The sequence below is a fragment of the Acanthochromis polyacanthus genome, chromosome 19, assembly GCF_021347895.1.
Source record: "Acanthochromis polyacanthus isolate Apoly-LR-REF ecotype Palm Island chromosome 19, KAUST_Apoly_ChrSc, whole genome shotgun sequence".
In the NCBI taxonomy this organism is placed as follows: Eukaryota; Metazoa; Chordata; class Actinopteri; family Pomacentridae; genus Acanthochromis; species Acanthochromis polyacanthus.
Genome location: NC_067131.1, coordinates 24348520 through 24374614, shown reverse-complemented (window position 1 = coordinate 24374614; position 26095 = coordinate 24348520). Strand labels below are relative to the sequence as shown.

At 40.6% G+C, this 26095-nt stretch overlaps 1 protein-coding gene across 4 annotated transcripts in view; it reads left to right on the top strand.

Annotated features, from left to right (window-relative positions):
- mprip (myosin phosphatase Rho interacting protein) overlaps positions 1 to 26095 on the top strand; it is a 52896-nt gene that overhangs the window by 13214 nt on the left and 13587 nt on the right. For 2 of the 4 annotated variants that reach the window (XM_051939116.1, XM_051939117.1), the window contains exons 4-16: positions 1001 to 1152; positions 1245 to 1329; positions 1421 to 1589; positions 2191 to 2635; positions 9496 to 9622; positions 10515 to 10619; positions 13081 to 13137; positions 13575 to 13643; positions 13738 to 13827; positions 17112 to 17221; positions 18140 to 18701; positions 19745 to 19882; positions 21789 to 21848. In XM_051939116.1, coding sequence (XP_051795076.1) covers positions 1001 to 1152; positions 1245 to 1329; positions 1421 to 1589; positions 2191 to 2635; positions 9496 to 9622; positions 10515 to 10619; positions 13081 to 13137; positions 13575 to 13643; positions 13738 to 13827; positions 17112 to 17221; positions 18140 to 18701; positions 19745 to 19882; positions 21789 to 21848 — 2169 coding nt within the window. The other 2 variants (XM_051939118.1, XM_051939119.1) reach the window with 2 other exon arrangements.

The following is a 26095-nucleotide window of genomic DNA, read 5'->3' as shown; positions in this document are numbered from 1 at the left end:
GGGTTCCACGAAGTTGTCAGCCGCTACCACTTATTCTCACATTTGATCATGTTCTTTCTAATGGAGGAAATTCTTCCATAGCATCTGAGTCCTGAAGTACAACGCTGTGTAATTGCCATATTTGGAAGGCCCTGGGGGTTTACAGGCAGATCTTAATAAAGCTGGATCTGTGTTCAGTGGCCTTAAAAGGAGCTGGAAAGAGACCCAGCACCTGTTTTACATCTGTAGCAGGCAAAATCCAGCACAGGCTGATAAGAGAGCGACAGGATTCTGAGCAGACACGCAGAAGGTTGGAGAGGAAGTTTAGGGGATTTCTTCACTCTGATGGTAGTGAGACAATACCGGTTCAAGTGACAATACAGTCTCAGAAAACACACAGGAAAGGTGCTTCAGTGCTTTGTCTGGGGCCAGTTCAATGTATTTCTGCTATCACTGTGGAGATCCAGAGTTTTCTGTTTTGTAGCAGTTTCACAAAGCACACACAGCTCTACATCCTTCATTGAGAAGACACACAAAGCAGCTTTAGTTTGGCGTCTAATTTCTGTCATCTCTCCTTTTCATTCAGTGTGCTGCAGCTGAAAGGATTTGACTAGTTACCATGGTGAGCTGGTGATAACGGGGAAGTGTCCGTACAGTACAGGCCCAATGTGCCCTGAAATCTGTCTGTGTGAAAGAGGGGCGGATGAGAAGTGAGAGGTTGGAGGAGACTTGCTGTTAAACGTTGTGCTCCACTGAGGCATGTTTTCCCTCAGATCTTCTCTGTTAGAGGTTTGGAGCTATTTGGAATGTGAGACCAATGATATCAGTGTTTAGTTGGGCAGTCACCCATCCAATATGGAAACAAACCAGTGACTCAAGCATCCCTTCTCATTTTTTTCCACATTTGTCTTTTTTTGCCCTTTTTATGCTTCACTGCCAACATTCCTCCACATAAAGTCATGTGACTTACAGTCACACAGGGTAATGTAATTGCTAATTTGTCATGTTGTGTCCTCCCCAGCCAAGCACACTGCCTCAGGGCACAGTGAACATGAACCTCTGTACAGACGTCATTGACGCAGAACCCAAGACAGGCCAGAAGAACTCCTTATGCATTATAACCCCTGACCAGGAGTACTTCATCAGAGGAGAGAATAAAGAGATCATCAATGGGTAATTCTTCTTCACAGATCTCTTGATTGGTTGACAGAAGGTTGGATGTCAATGCACAGAAGTCAGAAACTCTCATGTCTGTTTGTTTGCAGTTGGAGTGAACAGCTGGTTGTATACCCCCGAACCAATAAACAAAACCAGAAGAAGAAACGCAAAGTGGAGCCCGCAACCTCGCTGGTAAACCTCTTCACACCGCATACAAAGCTCAGTTTCATATTTCACTTCCTCCATTCCATTGTCTTTGACTTCTTCATGTTCTCACATCCAGGAGCCAGGTCCAGCCAAGGTGGCAGTGACTGGCTCTGGTATCCCCGAAGCAGAGAAGGTACCAGACTCCAGCTCCATCATCTGGCAGGAGGAGCTGAACCAGAGGGAGGCTGAGGGGGCAGCAGTCTGGGCTGCTGACCTACCTCCAGGATCACCGCTACCCCCTGCAGGTAGGAGGAATGATACCTTTTCCTCTTTGTAGGTTCATGCTTCAATCATTGAAATCAGATATGACATTTTAAAAATTATTTAAAGAAGTGAAGGAAGTAGACAGCATATGTTGCCCCAGGATAGTAGTACCGGTTGTATAGCAGCCAATTATTATTTACCAGCTGTTTTCTTCATAAATGGATTAATCAGATCATTTGTTCCAAGATGGATATTTGTTTTGAGCTGTTGTGTGCAGACAAACACATGGATAACATTCATATAGTCATGTCATCTGGAAATATCAGAAAATACAAAAAAATAAGAGTCACAATATCCCAGAGCATAAGATGGCGCTTGGATTCTTGGACTCACAATCCAAGAGCCAAAGTTATTCAATTTACTATAATGTGACACAAGAAAAAGCAACAAACTGTCACACCAAACTAAAACCAACAAAAGTGCTGCTCAAACCAGTTCATCAGCCGACCTTCCTGATGAGCTAATAAGCCAGTCAGCACAAAAATGGTGTTTTCCATATCAGAATTAAAATATTCAAGTTTAGTGTAATACAAACAATGTGTTTAATGAGCTTCTTTGGCATTTTTGGTTTCTTATCTCTAGGTGACTGTGTGTCTGTAAGTCAGGGCTCTGATGCGGGCTCAGTGAATGGCGATGAGGTGGACCGTGGCAGTCTGGCACTGCACGGCTCTGCCCCCCAGCCCCCCAGCGACCTGCTCTCCCCAACGGGCTCCTGCTCCAGCCTGGGAGGAGTCCCACGCTGCCTCTCCCCAGCCCCCAGTGACCCCTTCCCCTCTGGCAGCTCCCTGCTCTCCAACGGCTCCCATATCAGCGGCTCGGTCAGCTCTCTGGACTCGGATGCTAGTGGCAGCACGGTGACCAGCACCGACAGCCACCCGGCCAACCAGAGAGGCGGTCACTCGTACAGCCACCATGACACGCCACGATCCCGGCGGCTGGAGGCCGAGGCCCGAAAAGCAGAGAAGAGGAGCCGGTTCAGAAGCCCTGACAGACAGGAGAGAGAGGCCGTCCTCAGCCCCGAGAGGAGGTCAGTGGCTGTTTCTTTGTTAATGGTCCCCATCAGTGGGATCTAAACCTTTCTTTACTGCCATGGTTCCCAACATTTTGGAGACTGACATGCACCTATTGTTTTATTGGCACCTATTCTAACAGCTATGTCATAGTTTGAAAGCAGAGATTTGCATTTTTAGACTAAAACTTGGGCTAGTCGACATTGTATTGTGATTTTTTTCTGTATATTAAGTTAACTTTTGAAAATCTCAGAAGAGGAGAATCATATGGTAAGAGAAAAAGAAGTAATTCACTCCATAGCGCTAAGTCCAGCTTCTTCGGACAGATGGTGGGATACAGGAGCAAGAGTTCTGCAATATAATAATAGGCAATACTTTTTTAAACATGCATTAGGATTTTAAATTCACTTGTGTATCTAACTATCAACCAGTGTAGGGAGTTGAGAATGGAGACCATTGTGGTTCCTGTTTTTTTGTTTTGCTCAGACAGCATTTTGAAGTGATGATGAGATAAAAAAGACTGAATGCTGCCAAAGTTCAAAGCATTGTGGTAGGACAAAAAGGCGTGAAATTAAGGAAAATTTATTGTTTTAACTAGGGCTGCACCTAACGATGCGTCGACGAATCGTCTGAGCACGATACGTCATCAAAAGCGGAAGTGAACGTGCAATGCAAGAGAAATTGAACAGAAACAATTTCTAATAATTATTTTATGTATTTGTAAACCCCCAACTTAAAGGAGTGCTTGAAACAACAGCTTATACAGACGCCCTTTTGTTTAGAAATATATATCCAGGTATTCAAGCCAGGAGCATTGATTATTAATCAGTAATTGCTAGTGGTAATCTAATGGCTTAAAAATGAATGCAGAGGAGGAACATGCAGTGTAGCTGTCATAAAATTTTTGTAGATTTGTTTTAGTACTCTCTACCACTGGACGCACAAAGGGTGGTTTGCTGCCTAATGAGATGTTGTCATAGATAGAAATGTAACCTCACAGATTGTATAACAAACACACCTCTCTGCTATACCAAGAAGAGAAAACAATGCAGGCTACTTTGGATTTGATTGGGCAATTGTTCCATTGTGACAGATGGAACTGAAACTTAAGCAATAGTAAATAAAAATTAATTTCATAAATCCAGCCGAAAAAGAACCAAATTTTGATTGCCGACATGGTAGACTTAACATTTATGGAAAGAGATTAAAATTAGCATCCAGCTGGTAGCCCAAGCTGAGAAACCCCAGTGACAAAATAAGATGATTGACACTGACTGAGTAATGCTCAGGATGATGAAACCGATCTCAATGTGTCAAATCAGTGGTGTCCCTTCAAAATAAATTCTGCTTAGTTTTTTTGTCCTCTGTTGTGCCATTCCACCTTAAGTCTGGTACACTAGATCCAAAATGAACATGTGACGATACTCTAAATGCTGGTGTTCAAAACAACTTTTTGACTGACCCACCCACAACTGACTTGGCAGCAACACTCATGACGATTTTTGAGTAAATGTTACACCTTGAATTCAATTCAATTCAATTTTATTTATATAGCGCCAATTACAGTCAAATTGTCTCAAGACGCTTTACAGAACCCATTTGCCTGACCCCCAGAGCAAGCCCAAAGGTGACAGTGGCAAGAAAAACACCCTTTTAACAGGGAAAAAACCTTGAGCAGAACCTGACTCTTGAGCAGTCCTTTAGACACAGGCTTTTTGACAACTGAACATCAGTGGAAATATTGGAACAAACTCAACCTCAGTGTTCCAAGTGGTAATTTTTTTGCTCTGAGACTTGAATGAAAAACAGTACACAAGCATGCAGCTGAGACAGTAGACCAAGTGATTTAGCTAGTGTGATAACGCCTCCCTGTCCTTGCTGACAGGTGAAGAATTTAATCAGCCTCTGATTCAACCTGATGAACCAGGTTAGTGGACTGCTTTCTTGGAATCTCTGCTCTGTGCCTCCGACACTGCGATCTGCAAATACTTGAGCCTCTGGCTTATCCTTTTAAAGGCATCTATGTACACATGCACAGACCCACACACAGTTCAGTTCAGTGACGCAACTAGCTTTTGATGTGCTCACATACAGTCTTACAACTGGTGTACTTTTAATGAGAGGGAGGAGTAAAGGCTGCATTTGGTTAAATAAAGACATACTGGGAATTGTTGTGTTCTGAGTTTCTCTCTTATGTGTGTGTGTGTGTGTGTGTGTGTGTGTGTGTGTGTGTGTGTGTGAGAAAATGTGTTGTTTAATAAGCACCCGTCGGTCAACAGCCTAGCTGTAAGCACAGAGTGCATAAACACAGGTTCTGTACTTTCCATTCAGTAATCTCTCTCTTGGCCATCAGGGCTGCTTGTGAAGAGGTCAAGGTCTTACACTCACGCACAGCAGAGACTGCAAGATTTCAACGAAATCTTGTGGGTGAGGGGAGTTGGTCAGTCATCTTTTTCCTCCCTGAGCCAGCTTCCTGTGCCATTCAGTCCTTCCATTTATGCCAGGCTTGAAAGGAAAAGGAGGAGAGGGAAAATAAGAGGAGTGCCCACATACTGCCCCATAAACACAGGACTTTACTGGTCCACTTGAGCCAGTTAGGGTTTAAGTGAACATACTTTTTTTGCATGTCCGTATGGCGTCTAGGCAGGCAACCTTGGAGCTCATTTTGGATGTTTACCTCATTATGTACATGCAGTGACAAGTTAACATGTAAGCCTTTGGTCTGAGTAAGCATCTGTGTCACTTTGTGTTAAAGCCAGTTTGATATTTCTTGCAGTGTGGGGTAAATAATGTTAAAATAACTCTTTGACTTTCAGTCATGCATAGTTACATGAAAATAATCCAAACATCCAGCCAAATTCTTTACAATACAGTGTGTGTGAGGAAATTATAATTAAAAATCTGTATCTTAAATGTGCCATATAGAATTGGTGGTCTAATAAATAGTGAGAGTGAGAAAAGGGTTCCTTGGTGTTCCTCGTGTGTTTGCAGGTGTAATTTATGACTGAACAACTGAAACCCCTGTTTAAGCTTGAACAACTTAATGAGATGCTTTCATAATCTGTGGGTGGGTGTGAGGGATGAATTCAATTTGGTGACACGGTGCCTGTGCAAATATTTTCAAAGCAGACAAAACTGTTACATTTTCTCTGGAAAGTCAAAGCATTTGTGTTGTAATAAAAGCTGCAAAGTGGGGCCAGGGTCAACTCAAAAAGTAACTCTTTCAGGTTTCAGTGGCAACGTCCAGTTTAAAATCCATCTGTCATGCAGCCAGAGAGGGAACAGAAAACACTCATCTAACTTTTATAGTGTAACTTTTCAGTTCACTGCTGTTGTTTACTCAGCTGCGTCTCTCATATTAAGAACAGCATACACCGATGTGCCACAACATTATGACCACAGATAGGTGAAGGGAATAACATAAATCATCTTGTTGTGATGCAGTGTTATGCTGGGAATCCTTGAGTCCTAACACTCATGTGGATGTTTGACATGTACCACCCACCTAAGCACTGCAGGTCAAGCAGCCCCCAAACCCTCCACTCCCCTTTGCAGCATCAGTCCTTGACACCAGTTTCCACCCTCAGCAGGACAATGCACCCCGACACACCACAAAAACTGATGAGGACTTACCTGGGAAACACGACAGAGCTAAGGTTCGGAACTCAGGTTCCACATTCCCTAGATTCAAATCTTATTGAGCATCTGTGGGATGTGCCAAGATAAGCCTGATCTAGGTAGGTCCCACCCTGCAACCCACAGGACTCTCAGAATTCACTGGCACCATCCTGGTGCCACAGGATACCCCCAGAGGTCATGTGTCCATGCCCCACTGTGTCAGAGGAGTTTTAGCAGAATAAAGAGACAACACAATATTAAACAGGTGGTCATAATGTTATGCCTGATAGGTGTAAATTCAAAGAGTGCAGCTCTTGTAAATGTCTTCTGAGGTCTAAACAGAGTCACCCGGAGCATTTATGCCACTGACAACTAAATCTGAATGACCAAAGCTTTACCAGATAGATGAAAGACAAGTCCTCAAAATGTTTTAATCTTAGGCCATCCTCCATTTGCCAAACTTGAATTTGTATCTTGACATCGAAAATGTAGATGTGTTGATAATAATGGATAAAATGGTAGGATGAATGGAAGCAGCTGGTTTGCACATATGGATGAGTGTTAAAATGATCAGGTGGGATTTTTCTCCACAGCTTTTGCAGTAAAAGATAGAAGCTAAACTTAAACTTAGCTTTGTTTGATCTCTGTCTGTGACAGTCCTTCTGACAAAAATAGTCATTCAGTGGGCGTTCGGTCTCACATTGTCCTTGTCCTCCCCTCTCCATTATTCCCTTTTAAGGACTGCAGCTTTAGCTGAAGAGTCCCCAAATAAGGGCAACATTTAGGCAAAAGAGTTATATATTTCTCACTGCCTCTCATCCTCTTCCTCTCTGTAATGCAGATTCTTCTGTCATTGAACAAAAGGCCTGTGTGGGAATGTGTTGGAGCGGGCAGTGTTCTGTGTCACTGATTGAGAAAGGTTGCAGATGAACACTAGCGAGCGTAGGCTGTTCTTGGATCTGTGATCCAGTGCTCATTGCACCCTCGAGATGGATCTTTCTCGGAAGCAGAGGGTCATTTAACATAATCAGCTGCAGATTGTGTAGCTATACAACACATTGTTGACAGTTTATAAAACATATTACAGCAGCCCTCTAAATTTTTGTGTATCTTTATGTTTACATTTTCGGCATTCAGCTCTTTCTAACTTGACTAGTAGAGCAAACTTTGATCATCCCTGCGAGCCTAAATTTCGGCTTTCAGTGTATGTAGTGGTTTGACTTAACCCGATGTGCACAGTAACATTAATAAACCCTTTACACTGGATAAAAGTTAAAGTTATCACTGTGCCAGAAACCAAGAAATGGCCTGAATGTAGCAACAACAGTTTTATTTTCTCACGTTGTATTGTTTTACTTGAGAAAAAATTAAATGCAAAAATTACTTTGAGCCTAAACACTTTTTTTTATCTGCCACTTTCCACTGTAGGAAAACGACTGGACAGGTCTGATTGATTAAACTTGAAGAAGACAGCAGTGAAAAGCTCCATTCTTTTCTTTCCTCTTCATATCCTATTTTTGTTTCAGTCATCTGTCTTAAACATCGGCATCAGCAATGTAAAATTTTCCATGTCAGCTAACATGGCAAAGAGCACTGCATCAACCAGCTCAATTCTATTTGTTGTTGTCGATGTTATTCCACACTCTGAATTGATGTCGTGGTGGAAGTTGCATAATTATTACTCCACCTCAGGAGTTTAGTAGATCTGACATATCAATGGAAATAGATGAGCTGAGACGCTGATTACAGGGCCTTTGCAAGTTTTTGCAAACCCTTGTGCCTGTCCCAAGTTCCTGCAGAGGAAATGCACCTTATTTGACATGGGGCTCGCAGCCAAAGTACGTTCTGCAGCTATCAGTGCTGGTCCTAAAATAGTACCCACCTTTGCAAGTTTCTTCTAGTGGCCTTGAAACTCTCAAGCTGGAGTTTGTGGCATTGAACATCACTGGCTGGTCCCACAGGTCTTACATGTTGCTTGTGTTCAGCTTCAGTCACATGGTAAAGAAGATGTTTCAGGATCAGGATTTAGTTCTGCTCCAAGATTTCTTGGTGAAAAACCACTCACTCTGCAGATTAGTTTGTTAGTCAACTTCTGCATGTTTATTGTTTTGAACCATTTAATAAAATCATTTAAATAGCAGTCAAAAGCAAATATCAACTATATGGGTAAATTTCACCTCAAATACTAGATTTTAAAGCTATGTAAAGTTCATTTACCTAGTCTTTGTGGGAATGTTTATTTCCTACTTTGCATCCTTACTTCAGCTCTCTGAACTATTGAACTGTGGTAGTTTGTTCCAAAGGCCTGAGGGGCTCTGAAGTCACATCAGCACTTTACACTGTGATTAGTGAGCTGTGCGAAGCTGAAAAATGAATCGGGGGTTGAACTTGTCTCTCTTGCTCACTTTATTCATTCATCAAACACCTTTTTCTGTCACTATTTATGTGAATGTCTTGTCTTCCTGGACAGCCTGAAAGTGTGTGCAATTCAGCAGGCGCTTAGAGAATGTCACATCTCCCGTCTCAGTGACGGACACTTTACATTCTGTCATGGAGGTGTAGCTGTTCAGAAACTTGTCATCTACAGAAAACTAAAGTCAGAGGTCTCTGCCTGATCTGTACACAGTCTGCTAGTACTTCCTTAAAGCTGGGAGCACTCGCCTGCATGTATGAAGTGGTCTAATGAGGACCTGACTCCATCACATCTGCTGCAGATAAAGGAACACAAATGACAACTGTGTGTTCTATCAGTATATGCAACTTCTTAACTTTAAAAAATATTCTGGTTTCTTCTCCTCCTCTGTGACAGTAAACGCTTACCAGTTAGCAAGACCGTGTAATAATAAAAACCAGCTGATGCCAGAGCTGTGCGGGAAAAATGATCTGATTAGTGGTGCTGAACAGTGACTTGATTGTCTGACTGTTGTAGAATTAAAGTCTTTATTTTTGTTGCTGCTCTTTCAATCCTTCACATAGTGTATTATAGTAAAATCAACCTTATATTTTCCCAAATGCAAACGCTAAATGATCATTGTCAGCCTACAAAATGTGTGACAAGCTCCTTTTTAGTATAGACTAAATTCAGACAAAATTATGAGATTGGAGTACGACGTCTTTTTTGCTGCGGTGCATTAAGCCAACACCCCTGGTCTGAGAGGTGTGCTTGAAAAGAGAAGATTGGAAATATAGCAATGATTGTATGTCAGAAATACTAAATGCTTTATGATGTTTGACTTAACCATCTGTGTGTGTTTTCCAGTCGCTCCGGTGTTATTGAGAAGTTGGAGGCCTTGGAGTTGGAGAATCCCGAGAAAATGGAGGTGGAAGAATCAGGAAGAAGTGGAGCCAGACAGGGCCGAAGTGAGCACAGACGCTTCCATAAAGAGGTAACACCGCTGCCTGTGTTGGTGTGTATTTGCGTGTGTGTGTGTGTGTGTGTGTGTGTGTGTGTGCGTGCGTGGCTGCGTGTGCATATCGGGTCCAACAGTGCCAACATTGTGCAGCAGTTTACAATAGATACGGTGAGACTCGTAAACAGTGACGTTAAACAACATCACATGGCAGAGCAGATGTGAGCTCCCAACACCCCCACTCCTCCTCTATCTTTTCCCTCACCCTCGCCCTTTTCCCTCCATCCTCGCCCTCTGTCTGTCCTTTCTTTGTTTTGGTTGTGGGTCAGAGGTCAGCAGCGTGTGCTGTATTCATTTCCAGTTTCCATTCTGTAGTGGGATTCCCCTGGTGACTATGCTTCCCTTTCCCACCCTGGTGCCGAGTTAGACCAGCTGAAACCCGACTTTAGCATGACAGAGCCCTAATCCTAGATCTTTGTTACGCACAGATGAAAATATTACAAACGCACACTGATAAGCAGCCCGGACTGTTTGTGTGCCTCGTACTGCATGCACACGTTACAGCTCTGTTCTTCTTACTGTTGCTTTGGAACAATATGTACACCGTACAGGGTTGAGAGCTGGCACGTTTCACCTCACACTGTCAGTGTTTTCGTTCTCTTTGATTCAGTGCACTTCTCTGCTGAGCTAACTCTCACAAAATATTTAAATTGGCCTTGTCAGGATATTTCTCAACAGCCCATTAATACCTACTCAAGCAGACTACATTAGAAAAGAGTGCATCTTTGATTTTTACATAGTTCAAGTTTGTGTTTTAGTACATTTTCCCTGCCACTTATTAGCCACATATTGCCTCAAATGTAGTTTGTCTTTCTGACAATGTTACTGCAGAAAAACCTAAGTGTGTTGATGTGTGTGTATTATTCAGGAGCAGAGGCGAGATGTGGGTCAGGGCCTGGACTTTCCCTCCACACTGCCCCCTCTGAGGAGAGCCAAGTCCCTGGACCGAAGGACCACTGAGTCAGTCATGACGGTAAGTATCTGCTGTACTCTGACTTTTGTATAAACAAAAGAAGGGTTTATGATTCATCTCAACAGCATCCTCTGTAACGATGTGATTGCAATATACACATAATCAAAGCAATTATCGAAGTGTTCCCGTGAAGGAAATTACCCTCACCGTGATCATTGTGTTTTCCTTCCTTCCTGACGGAACTAAGAAATCAACCCCTGTTATTTGCTCAAGGTGTTTCACAGGTGTGGGGGTATAATTAGACAGTCATACCCAGGGACCATGTAAAATATTAAATTAATAATTAATGCACCAGTAAACAAACTGGACAAAGAAGAGGCAACATCTCACCTACATACCATGTCAGCACTGAGGTTTCAGCGCATGTGAGGCTGCCAACAGATTTATATTGTGCAATGGAGAATTATCCTTTAAAGCTGTTCCACTCTCTCTACTGAGCTGTAGTTTTCACAACATCCTGAATGCAGTGTGGCCAAAGTGCAAAATGTAACCTCTAATAAGAGACATTCCTGAGGACTTATCGAGTTCTCTTAACGAAACTGTAACATAATAAATCTGAAATTCTTAGATGGGCTTTCAATTTCTAAATATATTAATTTATTTAGTTAGTTATTCAGTACGCCTTTCCTAGCACTGAGGGACAAAAACCCTTCAGCCAAACAGATGAATACACAACCAGCACACGTAGTAGGCTTATACGCCTACTATGTGTAAAGTGTTAGCAAACAATTACCGATCTACACATACAGCAGATGTATAGCAACATTAGAATTAATTTGAAATGAAGTACACGACGCCTACTTCATAAATCCAATTTTTCACTTTAAATCTGATATGATTGAAATAATTCCCAATATTAAATGTCCAGTCAGGAGGGTAGCAGCCTCTTGTTCCATGCTAGACTGTCCTTACCAGCCAATGTCTGCTTGCCATTTTAACCTGTGCAGGTAGCATAGAATGTGTTTGTCAGAAGTGCTTTGCTAAAAATAGCTAAAAAAAAAAACAAGACTTGAAGGGACACTTTCTCTTCATTTCTCACTGTAGGCAAAGCCTCTCATATTGTGCACAGTTATGTAACATAGTTCGGTAAAAATTTTCATTGACACTTGAAAACTGTAACATTTCTGAGTATTATCTGCTTAATGCTATACCATGCTACTGTTAGAAAGCCTTTAGGGCATGAAGAGCCAGCAATGAAACCAGTTCAATCGACTGGTGCATAAATGAGCAGGTTCAGATTTGTTCTGATTAGTTAGACGTTAACACTCAAATATTGAAAGGTCAGTGTATTCCAGTGTGTCTGTAGTGTCCCACACAAAGCTTTCCCTGTTCTACTAAGCCGTAGGATCCAGGGTCAGCAGCATTGCCAGGGCTTCAGCTGAGCAGACTGAGGTCAGCGGGTTGTTGTTGGGCATTGAGAGGCTGGATTTGGTTAGGTAACACAGTTTGGAGAATTAAACATTGAGAAAGGTCTCAGTGGACATCACCCAACAGCATGCCATTGGGTTTTTATGTCAGCTTTGCCCAGACTATTGGGAATATTCACAGTTGTAGTTACAAGTGAAGCATTATTATACACGCTGCTGTGTATTGCAATATTTCAAAGCCTTAGTAGAATGTTTAATCTACCCATCCATGCTTTAGTGATGCAAACCAGCTCTGACTTTTATTAAGAAGCCTTGATATCAGTGTATGATTTATTTCCAATCTTTCTTTGGCTGTGGTGTGGTGGTGCGAGGGTGTGGTTGTTGTAGGCCACACCTCCATGCTGCAGGGGGCAGTGCAGCCCCCTCTTCTCTCACTCATCTCCAGGTTATACTCTTCCTCCTGCTCCATCTGTATGCAGATTTTGCCCGCTTTGTGTGTTCATTGCACCCAGTCTGAGCGGTGTGTGTTGGAAAAGAGAGAGTGTGTGTGTGTGAGACTGTATATCACAATTTACCACTGCTACCTGTGGTCACCATTCACGTGTGTATGATTGTGTGTGTGTTAGCATTTCTCCCACTGTGTGGAATCACAGCAGACTATGACAGTATTGAGCACTTGGGTTCTGCGAGTGGTACAGCTCAGCAACACATCTGGGAGAAGTTGCCCCCAGCCAGTGGTCCATATTTCCACAATCTTACATCCTCAACCTTTAATGTGTCTGAGCCATTGGTAGGGCCAACTTCTACCCTCAGCTGACTGACTGAGCATGTGTTTTTCTTGCTCTTAATTTTTGAATGGTGACAATATGATCTTCAATTCAAATTTGACACATTGTCAGTGTCACTTAGTAGCCGCTTCTGGGCAAATTTATAGTCACTCATTTGTTGTCATTTCAGCACAAGGTAAGTTGTGGTCATCTGCTGCTGTGATACAAAATTAAATGATTTGTGTGTGTCTCTGAAGTTAACTTGCATGTTCTCTTTGCTCGTTTTAGTCAAATGATCTGTCAATATCCTCTTTCTCTTGTTTTTAGCCGGATTTGCTGAACTTCAAGAAAGGTTGGATGGTGAAGCTGGATGAGCAAGGCCAGGTACTCTGTCAAGTTGTAACCTGCTGTTGCCATTTTCTTTAGCTAATTAAGAGAAACTGGGGGAAAAAAGTATCAATAACTGGAGGTTTCTTTCTATAAAGGAGTGCCAGCTAAAAACGGAGTCAAAGCCAGTTCAAACAGCATCTGACTCTAAAGCATTCATGAGTGTCTGTAGCATTGTATGGCCTTTGCAGAGCTGTGGTCACACTTTGATGTTCCACCTTCAATGGACTTAAAAGATTTGGGTGGAGCCTTGAAATGCATCTTTAGATGATATATACAAGAACAGCAAACTCCATCTGCTGACATGTACAGCAGCTTTTATTGACCTCCTGGATGTTCAGTGTCTGACTACTGCTTTATTTGTCCAACATGCTGCTTAACTCAGCTTTAAACTTTGCATTGCCGAACTGTCTCCTTTTCTTTCCTTTTTACAGTGGAAGAAGTACTGGTTTGTGCTGACGGATCACAGCCTGAGATATTACAAGGATTCAATAGCAGAGGAGGTGAGCTCATTCACTTGACTTTCTCACTTCTTTCCCATTTCTGCTTATAAACATTTCTTTGTGATGTCCTGTATATCATCCTTGTGTTAACTAGGCCTCTGACCTGGACGGTGAGATTGACCTGTCCACCTGCTATAATGTAACTGAATACCAGGCTCAACGCAACTACGGTTTTCAGATTCATGTAAGAAGCTTTTCCTATTTTCACTCTAAATGCTTACAGAAAAAAATATTCCTCCCACATTAGCACAGACTTTGCACATTGTACTACACAGTCCTATAATGAATACTTTATCTGTGAAAATCCCGTTGTAATTATAGCTGACATTATCAGAGGGGAAACATTGTGGTGTTTTTGTTTAGCTGTAGATTGTTTGCACTTGATAACATGTTAAAGTGTCTGTAGTGGTTTTGCTCTTCTTTTCTATATTGATATTAGGTAAACAAAGTTTTCAGCTGATATTTAGGGCTGCCACAATTAGTAGACATAGTAGATGACATGTTTATCTTCTGTATTGCTACGGGATTCCTGCGTCATGATGTTGGTCATTTTTGGCTCAAGTCATTGGTCAGCTGTAGCAGACTCAAACTTGTTAAAAGTAAAAGTTTTTGAAGACACAAGGCTTTGAAAGTATGCTATTACTTCAAATTACCACACAACAAAAAGGTGAATTGCACACTTCAGAGTTTTGGAAGCAGACCACACAAAATTGAAGACAAAATACACAAGTGCTTTATTTCAAGGCAGCACATTCCATCCGTTTGTTTCTCTGCTGCTCTCCGTGCTCACATATGTTGCATTTTAACACAGCTGAAATCCAAATAAAACTGTTCTCATTTACATATTTTTATGTTTCTGTGACAGAGTATGAATTTGCGACTGAAATGCAGTTTATTACAGGCATGTTATGTGGTCGCAGATCTGCGAAAATTCGCGCATCGAGGTATCAATTTTGAGACCCAACGTGAATCGCCTAAATTCGATGAGAAAAAAAATATAGGGTGTAAGGGGTATAGGGTTGGATAGCACGTAGTTGTCAACAGTGCGCTGGTAAAAGCACGAGTTGGAAACAACGATTGGAGAGCATTATCGAAAGTTAGATGTGGCTGGGAAAGTGAGGTGCATGGTGTGCGACGATGAGACAAAATACAGCGACAGAGGATGCCAAGCGCTGATAGACCACATGAAAACGAAAAATCGTGCCAGGAAATTGTACGAAAAGTGCTCTAACCACCAAATGCCCAGCAATTTTTTCACCCGGCGGAGGGAAGAGACGCGACAACAGGACCAAACATACGGGATCAGTAGTGTGTACTTGCAACCATAGACATAATAAAGAGTAGACGCCGCTCGGGCTGCTGCACAGCGAGAAATACGGCCGCCATCTTGGTCCGATCACCCGCTCCACTCAGCGCTGTTTGACAGCGCATTTAATCCATCTTAACTCTGAATATTAAACTGATTTTCACGCGTTTTTATTTTTATTTTTTGCTGCAAATGTCATACATGTAGCTATGATACAGGACAAATGGTTCAGCGTATTTTAATATTCATAGCGGGATTAACAGTAATAGAATATTCTGATATTAAGCTCGACTGTAGACAGGTATTTTGCAAACACTGTAAACACACACACACTAATATATGTTAGAGAAGCAGATAATGGCAGTAAAATCAATTAGCCTATTTTAATATTTTGAAGAGACAATATATGATTACGCTATATATACATATAAAAACAAAATACTGACTAATGAACACATTTTTCTATATAAAACAATAGATAGAAGTTATATATCAGAGAAAATGAATATATATAAATCATAGATGGAGTATTAATATAATCAATATATCAGAGAAAATTATTATATAAATCATATATAGACTATCAATATAATTCATACATATATATTAAAAAAGATATATCAGAAAATGATAATATATATATATATATAGTTTTATATAGAAATATGTGTTCATTAGTCAGTATTTTGTTTATATATGTATATATAGCTTAATCATATATTGTCTCTTCAAATTATCTGCTTCTCTAACATAAATGAGTGTGTGTGTGTGTGTTTACAGTGTTTGCAAAATACCTGTCTACAGTCGAGCTTAATATCAGAATATTCTATTACCTATTATTATTATTATCTATTATTCCTGCTATGAATATTAAAATACGCTGAACCATTTGTCCTGTATCATAGCTACATGTATGATGTTTGCAGCAAAAAATAAAAATAAAAAGCTTGAAAATCAGTTTAATATTCAGAGTTAAGATGGATTAAATGCGCTGTCAAACAGCGCTGAGTGGAGCGGCTGAACGGACCAAGATGGCGGCCCCACCGCTCGTCAGCCCCAATGGACAGTAGCGGTTGATGCGGCGTCTACTCTTTATTATGTCTATGCTTGCAACAACCCAGTGGCATTGCCCCACAAGTTCCTCAACAGAAGAGGCTCACTCCCATGGTCGGTCGGAAAGCACACATAGTGATGACTTCATGTGGCTCATTCAAATTTGAATCCAGTATAAATATTTGGTTTCATCACATTAACATGACTTTGTGCTGTTTTTGGGGGGTGCCTAGAAGGTCCCATACAGACATTTTTTTAAGCCTTCATGTTTAAAGAATTCTAGGTGTCAGAGTTCACCAGAATGCACCATTTCAGCCTTTAAATTTCAAAGGTTTCTTGCACGGGAGGGGGGCCCTGCCCCCCTCACAAACCCTCGGTCGCACTGCTCCCTCGCTTCCAAGGATTTACTTATTTGGTAATTTCCCAATGACATGCCTGTTATTAAGATCACATGAGATCCAGCAGTCACTTCCAAACTCTGCACCGCCAAAATCCAGATTTTATAACCACAACGTTGTCTGACAAACTTACCAAACAGGATGAAAACAACAGCTGTGCTGTGAATTCAGTGGTATTTACATAAAATTTGAAGTGCCATCAAAGTCAGAAAAATTGCACAAAAAGTAGAAAAAGAGTTGCCTCATCTTCTGTGTGTCTGTAAATTATCCACCATGTTCATGTTGCATTTAGTTTAATATACAGAACAAACTTTTACACTTTAAGGTTTTTTTTAGAGACTGAAATAATATGCCCTCTTCGTGTTGGAGTTTCCAACTGTAGAGTGCTAAACACTAATATGTCAACCATCTTTTACATTTCATTTTGTGACACATTATACAATAACATACAGTTAGTTAAAATAAAAGGGACTTACATAAAATAGCTGTTTTCTTTTTTTAGTGGAAAAATGCTCAACTAATCTGGAAACTAGCTGACATAATAATGAACAGAAAATAGTACAAAAATAACAGTGGCAGTCGTAGTCTAAACAAAAAATAAAAAGGATTTGGGTTTATTTTTTTAAATTTTTTTTTTCAGCACATTGCACGTAAATGTTTCTATTTTTCTGGTCATTCGGTTTGTAATTCATGGTGTTTGCACGTGTTCAGACCCAGGAAGGAGTGCACACTTTGTCGGCCATGACAGCAGGCATACGCAGGAACTGGATCCAGGCAGTCATGAAGAACGTCAGACCCTCCACTGCTCCTGATGTAGCAAGGTCAGTACAAGTCACAATGTTACTGTTACACATGTTTTTTTTAGTTCTGGTCTGTGTTCTGTATTTTCAAACAGTTCTGCTGCATTTCAGAGGTTGATTAGATTCTTTTTAACATTTGAGTTTTCCAAACATGTTCACACCTCAGTCAATATTCTTAAATGTACTTTGAGGTTATAGCTTAAGTATTTTATTTACTGTACATAGCATGGCAACTGTATTTTGAACTTGTTTTGCTGGGTGTATGTCAGTAAATAATGAAAGTATCATACATCTTGCATTTGTTTCAGTTTTCAGGAGATATCGGGATACGTGTACACTACTGTTGAAAAGTTTGTGATCACCCAGACAATTTCATGTTTTCCATTAAAACTCACACTTTTATTCATGTGCTAACATAACTGCACAAGAGTTTTCTAATCATCATTTAGCCTTTCAACACCATTAGCTAACACAATGTAGCGTTAGAACACAGCAGTGATGGTTGCTGGAAATATTCCTCTGTACCCCTATGGAGATAATCCATTAAAAATCAGCCATTTACAGCTAGAATAATCATTTACCACATTAACAATGTCTTGACTATATTTTTGTTTAATTTAATTTTGAATGCCTTTCTTTCAAAAATAAGGAGGTTTCTAAGTGACCCCAAACTTTTGAACAGCGGTAGTGAATATAGATAAACTACAGGAGTAAATCTGATGGTTTAGTAATACAAGTTTCTCTGGCAAAGGTAGGCAGTGATACATGAAGATAGCAGAGTGGGCCAGTGGCCAATATAGCACTCCAACTGGGCTTGCTATACACTGGCGGAAGCTCTGTATAACCAGAAAGCGACTGTATTGTCTCCACAGCTGCATCATTTGGGAAGAGGAGAAGTCAGCAGAAAATGAGTTGCCTTTCTTTTTCTTTGTCTTTCAGTTCAACTGAGGATCACAGCTCCTTTTCTGCTTTGGAGGGTCTAGTTAGGCCAGACGTCACTCAGGACTCTCCCTCCTCTGAGGCCTCGTCTGTGGAGAGAGAATCTACTCCAGGTGGCATAAAGAGCCGAGCGCGTGAACGCAGGCGAGAAGGCCGCTCTAAGACCTTTGACTGGGCGGAGTTCAGGCCCATTGCCCAGGCTCTGGCTCAGCAACGGGCACAGGAGGCCGAGAGCCTCCAGGCTGACATGGGAGAGCTCGAACGCAACCGGAGAAGAGAGGAGAGGCGGAAGAGGTATGAGTTTGTGACGGGCCCGGAGAACACATCCGAAAAAGAAGGAGGGAGAACAGACTATGAGAGTGAGGAAGGAGTTGGAAACACAGATTCATTAGGTCCAGCGTCTTTGGAGAGGCAGCAGATGGTGGAGGAGGTGATTGAAGAACACTGGCGACAAGTGGAGAAGACGCCCATACGGGAGGAGAGGAGAGTACCTCTGCCCACCACAGTGCAATCCACAGAGACTGCAGAGCTGGAGCAGCTCCTGGAGAATTACAAGCAGGGGGTATGTTTATCTCTTATTTTTAGTGAATTTTGTGACTGTTATATTCAGGTCACTTCAAATGTACTACGTACACGAACAAGTTATCAAAAAAGCCTTGGCTCTGTTAAAAAAAAAAAAAAAAAGTCCTAGGTGCATACAGAACCTACACACACCATCTGTACATAGTGACATTGGTCATCTTGAATAATAGGTCTGCCTGGAGCATATATGCATGATTTAGAAAAGATGGATTTATTATTTACAATTTCTGTAAAATACATATTTTCCTGTACCTCAGTTTGCTTTCCTGCTGAGTTCCAATCATACAAATTGACTTCTGTTTTTTTCTTCATTGGATTGCCCTTTCTGTTCTAAATTTGTGATTCCTATTTGTATAAAATGTATTAAATATTAAACAAATTTCCTTTGTTTATAACTGTAGATATAAAATTTTCAAACATACGACACAAATTCGTTTCACATTTCCCAAATTGGCCTGTTAGAGGATTCTATAGTGAAGTTCTGAAGTCTGATGAAAATGGGTCAGGTGAAGCAATAATGGTTGTCCAGTCAAATAATCTACTAATGCACATATCATTTTATATTATTTAATTATTATTTACTTTGTCAAGTGTCCAGGAATAGCAAAAACTGACCCTCATTGTTTCAGAGCCCAAATTGATGGCATCAAATAGTTGACTTCATCTGAGTATCAGTCCAAATCATCTGAGATATTCAGAGAGCTGGCATAGAAGACAAAGGAGAGCATACAATCTGAGTAATTGTGAAGCTGGAAAAATTACTAATTGACTCTTTTTTGTTAAAATAGGATTGATAAACAACCATCCTTCTTGAATAATGAATATTTGTTGTTGGGTCATTAATGATAGAATTGTTTCACTTTTACCCAGATAACATTTTTATGTTCATCTTTTATTACGTGTCCTTCAATATGGCAGTAAATGCAATTTTCTCTTTAAATTCACATGGGTGACAAATGCCACAAATTATCGTTCTTTTAAGAAATGCATAACTAATTCAGCGTTGTCCTACTGTTCCTGTAGATAGAGGACCTGAAGGCCCAGTTGGAGAGCTGTCACCAGCAGCTCCTCGACTCAAACAAGCATAAGCAGGAGCTGGAGCTCCAACTGAGAACAGCTCTGGAGAGAGAGCAGGACATCCGGTCTGGTTACATCTCTCCGGTGAGTTATCACCCTCTAACATGCAGCTGCATTACACTGTGTTGTTCTGCTGTGATGTGAAGAACTGTTGAGATTTTCTGAAGTATTTTCTCAACTGAAGAGTATTTTTCACTTCATTTTGTAACATTCCTTGCATGTTGTAATTATTGTAAGAAAACATCAAACAAACTGACATTGAACCAACAACATGGCTACAGATATGTGCCTTTGCATGAGTTCATTGCATGTGAAAAACATTGAGATACTATTACTACATTGGCTTCTACTAGTTAATCTTCTTCTCTGTATGTTACAGGTCTGTAATGTATCTGAACTCATGCTAGCAGTTACCTAAGTATTGCATTGATTGTGGCCCAAAGAACTGCAGTTTTGTGGTTGCTGATGTGACTTGCAGAGGATTATTTCACTCTTAATGCAAAAGAGAATAAACACCTTTCAGTTTCCACATCTTAATGTAATCATTCAGTGTTTAGATATTATTAGGAAAAAAGCTGTTAATCTGAAAATTAAAGGTGGTATAGAACAAAATAGAATTTAAATATAATACTAAAGTTGAATTTTGCATTTCATGATTTTTGAGAACTCAAAAAAAATAGCAAATATAAAGCAAACAGAATATGGAAAGGCTAAAAATTTCAGTTTCTGTGAAAATTCCAATGAAAGGTATAAAATTGCTTTTCCTTTTTAGCTAATTTTCCTCCCTCATCTGATGTGGTTAACATGCATCTTGTTTACATACAACTAGAAAAATAGACAATGGAAGAGCAAAAATTTAATTGAACATTTAATTTTTCAATTTGAGATTTTCCATTTTGTCTCATGTTAGAGGTTCATCTTCAGTTTCCATATTATCCATTTTACCTATCTCTCTATATATCTACATATCTATATGACCATGCTTCCTTGCTAATATTCAAATAGAGTTAGATTCTTTGAAACAGTCCATCATTTTCTCCTTCAGTTTAAATTAGAGTGATATTATCCTTTGTAGTCACTGGCATAATGGCTTCTCTTGTTAAAAATGTTTGGCTCGACATGGAATAATATTAACCTCTTGGCTTGTATTCTAATTATTTGCATGGATGTCAGATTCTCATCTTCTATTAACTACTATACAGATCATCCATTTGTTATTCTGTTAACAAATATTGTATATAGCTGTGTAATGACCTAAATGTGTGATGTTGGATGAATCTCTGCTTGTGTCTTGATGAATGGATGGATTTACCAGTGAGGCTGAATGATTATTTTTACAGATGATTTAATTTGTTTTAGTTGACTGTAATGTAAAAACGCTGCAGTGATTATTATTATTATATACTTGCATACTGCAGTGTATGCTGTATGAAATGTTTGTGTTGCTTTTTGTTTTAGGAATAGAACATTTCAGTCACTTGCAAATGATTTTGGAGAAAGTTAGAAAATGTTTTTGAAAAATTAGACTTAGGTTGAATAATTTAATTCGCTATCTCCTCTCAGAAAAGAATTGCATTGGTGTAAGACATGAAGTTGGACCAGAAACTTCAGAAATGTGTGTTTGTAGGACCTGGTATGCTCTCTATCCTTTAGTAAACCATGCAGCTGAAACTAATATTGCATTACTTACCACGTGAAGTAACTTTTAACCATTTAACGTGCATGCTTTGTTGTGATTAACTAACCCCGGTCATTTAATCTTTTTCCTTTGCTTTTAATTTATACCATTAAACCAAAGGGAATTTTGAATTTGTTTTGAATCACTGTTCATTACTATAATTTGAGATTATTGTGTTGGAATGCTAATTGTTATTTCACTTTTCAATAGAAATTAGAGGTTATTGATTGGTAGTTGACGGTGAGAAATTATTAGCAAGCTTTGTGTCTCCCCTGCTGTATGTTAACCAAATGTCTGGTCCCCTTTTCCAAGCTGGAGCACCCTTTGGGTCTGGAGGCTGATGTGACGCCCCAGATGAAGAGGCCCGAACTGGTTAGTTCTCAAGCACAGAGTTTAACAAAGAAGTACCAGGAGACCAAAGAGCTCCTGAAGCTGCAAGAGCTGAAAAAGCGCAATATGCAGGCACAGCTTGGCCTCTCGCTTTCTCACCTCCCCATCAAGGAATCTTGCTTTTCTGAACCCCCAAAAACATCCATCCTGGAAGGCAATCCACCTGAACTTGTCCAAAAAAATGTTAACTTCTTACTTATGGACAGCACAGAAGCGATTGAAGAACTAGAAGACTTGATATCTGGTAAACCTCTCACTCTAAGAGAGCTGGGAAAGTGTTGAGATTCCATAGTTGTAATCAAGAGACAACAGAGAAGCATCAACTTCAGATGCTCCTGGAGACCTGGAGGTACCAGCAAGAGATAGAAAATGAAATAATAAAAAACAGTTTAGCCAAAGCAGGAGAGAGCATCCGCAAATATGAAGCCCGTCTTCTGACCATTGAGGATATAGTGGGAAAGGTTCAGAAACAAAGTTTGGAAAGCCTAAAGAGCCCTTATGGTCCCCTGTCCAAAGCTGAAAACCACTCACAAACAAATGATGCGACCTTTGGGATGCTCTCTCAAAGGGTCGAACTTTTAACAAATGAAAATGGAGCATTGAAGCAACGATGTCAGGAGATAGTAAACCAGCTAACCGAAGCTGACAGAGAAATAGACAGACTGAAAGCCGAACTCATCAATCAGCAGGGTGGCAAACAGCATCATCTTGTCATGGAAGAGCTGAAAAGAGTGAAAGCTGAACTTGCTGAAAACCAAGCTAATGCCATAGATAGAGAATATTATGAGAGGGAGCTGAATGAGAAATCCCTGAGGCTTCATGAAGCACTGGTTACCTTGGAGGAGCTTGGCAACACCCTAAAAGACACTGAAAAGAAGCTCCAGTTGAAAGAAGCCACACTCAAAGGCCTGGGCTTCCAGGCAGATTATGAAGATGAGGAATTACACCTGGAGAAAGAGCTACTTGAAACCACACAAGCAAAGTTGATTGAGAGGGAGGCCAGCCTTGAGTCTACAGAGCAGCGCTGCAGGGAACTAGAAGCTAAGAATAGGGAACTAGTTGCACTAAACCAGGAATCCGAGAAAGTCAGCAGAGAGAAACTAGCAGAAGCAGAAAATGAAATAAGGATGCTACGAGAAAAGTTAGAAATGAAGACGGGTAGAGATGAAAAGAATGTTGCAGTGTGTGTTCAGGCAGGAGAGAGGCAGGTTGATGACAAAGGACTTTTAAAGCAAGTAGTAGAAGAGTTTGAGATGAAGTCTGAGGCGATAAATCAGGTTGTAGAGATGTTGGCAAAGGTAGACGTTAGTGTAGAAGGAATGCTTTGCGATTTGAAAAGCACTTTATTTGGGTCTTTAAAAGAAGAGCCACTTTGTGTGAGTGGAAAAGACATGAGACTGGTGTTAGAGGGGGAGTTCTGGAGCCAGCTGTTGGGTGTCATTGAAGTTAAACCAGAAGAAAACAGACACAACTGTGAAAGAGGGGTGGTAGAGCAGATGATGGCACAGAAGAGCTTGATGCTTTTGATTGGAAGGAATTGTCCACAGGCAGACACTGAGGCTAAAGTAGTGACAGATTTGATGTCAATGTATAGCTGGCTTGATGATGAAACAAATGCTCTGATTCTTAAAGAGTTGAAAGAGACCTTGGAGGCAAAGTCACACGGTTTGAAGCAGATTGCCTCTACTTTGAAGCTGGACAAAGATGACAAACTCCGGTCTTTGGCCATTGCAAGCTTTGGTCTTGACCGAACACAGAAACAGCCTTTGGAATATCTGCTTGAATCTCTCAAAGAAGCTTACACATCTTATGTTATCATTAGGGTCAAAGTTCAGCATGAAAAAGAGCTAAAACCAGAAGTACAGATGAGTAGCTGGTATTGTCCAAATTGTCCTAAACTGAGAGAAGTTGCCAGCGATCTCCAGTCCAAACTGGCAGATCTTCAGAATCGGCTCTCTGAGGTCTCTCTGAAACAAACTTTGATCCAGGTTGAAGGAGAATCCATAGATTCAGTGGATGAAACCATTGAGCTTCATGACATGATAGCCAGGCACAATAAGGAGCTACAAGACATCAAAGACAGCTATGAGCAGGAAGCTGAAAAGTTGAGGCAGGAAATGGCAATAGCCAGCGAGACACTCCGCCTCCGTTCCGAAGAAAATGTGAAGGAGATCCATTCCCTAACGAACTGCATGGAGAACCTAAAGAAGAAGCATGAGATGGAGAGGCAGAGCCTCATGCAGAGGTTTGACCGGGAGATGGAAGAGCTGAGAAACATGATGACTCTGTCAAATCGAGACAGGAACGGGACAGATGAGGACACACCAGCACAGCATTCCTCCACCCAAACTTCAACCCTGAAGGAGCGCATTCAAGAGTTGGTGACCCAAGTCTCAGTGATGACTGAAGAGATGAGACGACGTGAAGAGCAGGGCGACATAACCACTCTGCGGCTGAAATACGAGAAAGACCTGGAAAACCTGAAGGTGGAAGCGCTCCTTGTCCTTGCCGTCCTCCATCTGTGATGCCTTGTTTTCCTTTGTGGCATTCCCAGATCCCCATTCCTTCCCCGACTTCTACTTCCCCTCCTAACCTCGTTCTCCCTTCACTCGCTCTTTGTTCCGTAAACCTCTTTTCTTCAGTGTTGCATGAAAACTAACCTCCTTTAGGTTTCTGTAAAGCTGTAGCTGTGTGACGAGGAACCCATTTTGTTGAAGCGTCATCAGTATCACATGTAGAACTTCAAGCAAAAGATACATTTCATGCATTTAATTAGTTAAGAAAAAGATTCAAGAAAAGCCATCAGTTTCTTTCAGGTTACGTCATGTTAGCCCCAGCCTGTGAAATGAGTTCCTCTGCTGGTAGTTTAATGTGCTTACTAATCTGAACTCAGCTTTGGCACATTTTAAAGCGTAAAACAGCTTTCTAGTGCTAAGAATCAAGAAATTGTTCTTGGTATTATCGGCTATGACATTCTTTTGTCTGCATTTGATCTTGTTTCCTTTGGCTATTCCTACTAACAATTTAATGTTATTCCCTGCTTTTACTAAATGACAGTTGATGACATAACATTTAAATTCTTTGACAAATGAGTTGTAACTCTTGATCTACTTACTAGCTTTTTCTGGAGCATTTAGCAGTATCTCATGACTGTCAGCATACACTTGGCTTATTGTCAGCTCTCTGTCATGGCATATCCTGAAACTTTAGCTGTAAGATAACTAAGCCAACTGCTCCATTTGCTGATGAAATACTGGAAAAAGCTAGAAGGCAGACACTGATTATGATTATTTTATCAAACTACCATTAACAAGTTTAGGACTGAAATCTTGTCATGGTAGAAGGTGACTTTGCCCAGTTTATTTGGGTAATTCCTCACTTTCCTCTGAGAGTATTTGGCCAAGCAGATAATTTGGATTTTAATTTCCAGGTTTTCCAGTGAAATGGAAGTGAAAGAAATTTTGTGTGTACTGTCAAAGGAAAGAGCAATGAACAACAAAAGAAAATGAACATACATGGTTCACATTTCCTTCATGTAATCCAAGTATCAATGTTGTGGACAATGAATAGGATTTTCCACCCCTGATAAAACATTTCTAGGTAAAACAGTTTCAGGAACGACATGCTGCTCTTGAAGGTGTCACATTTAAAATGTCTTTGTGAAGTGCAAACAAAATTCCATTCACTACCATTTTATTTTAAAAATCTCAGCAGTGGTTTCTGAAAACTTATGAAATCAAACTTTAAAGTATCTGCATGGTTGAACACAGCAAGAGGAGTGTGTGGAAACTGACCTGGTAAGCTGTGGTTAGATTGAACCATGAATGTAGAAGTGTACAATTTATAGCAAATTGTGTGCATTTTCAGGATGAGGCTTGTGGTAATCTTTCCATTCCTTCTCACCAATTTACATGACAAGACCAAAACCAGCGAGTCTTTGGCCTGTCTGTCAGTACTTTGTGACTTCTTTAGTCTGCCACATTTAGCCCCAAACCCAACTGTTCCTACTGAAGTTGAAGTGGTAAAAAATAGGGGTCTTTCCACTGCAGAAACTCAGAGGAGGGGTGAAGTGGTGCTAACATTCACGTGATCAGCCCTTGTAGTCTTTCTGTTTCCACTGCAAGGTAGTGTTCCACAGCTGTGACCATGAAATTACCTCAAAGTACACCAAAATAGTGACAAATTGTAGTTTTTGGACCTAACTCCTATTTTTTGAGCATGTAGAAAAT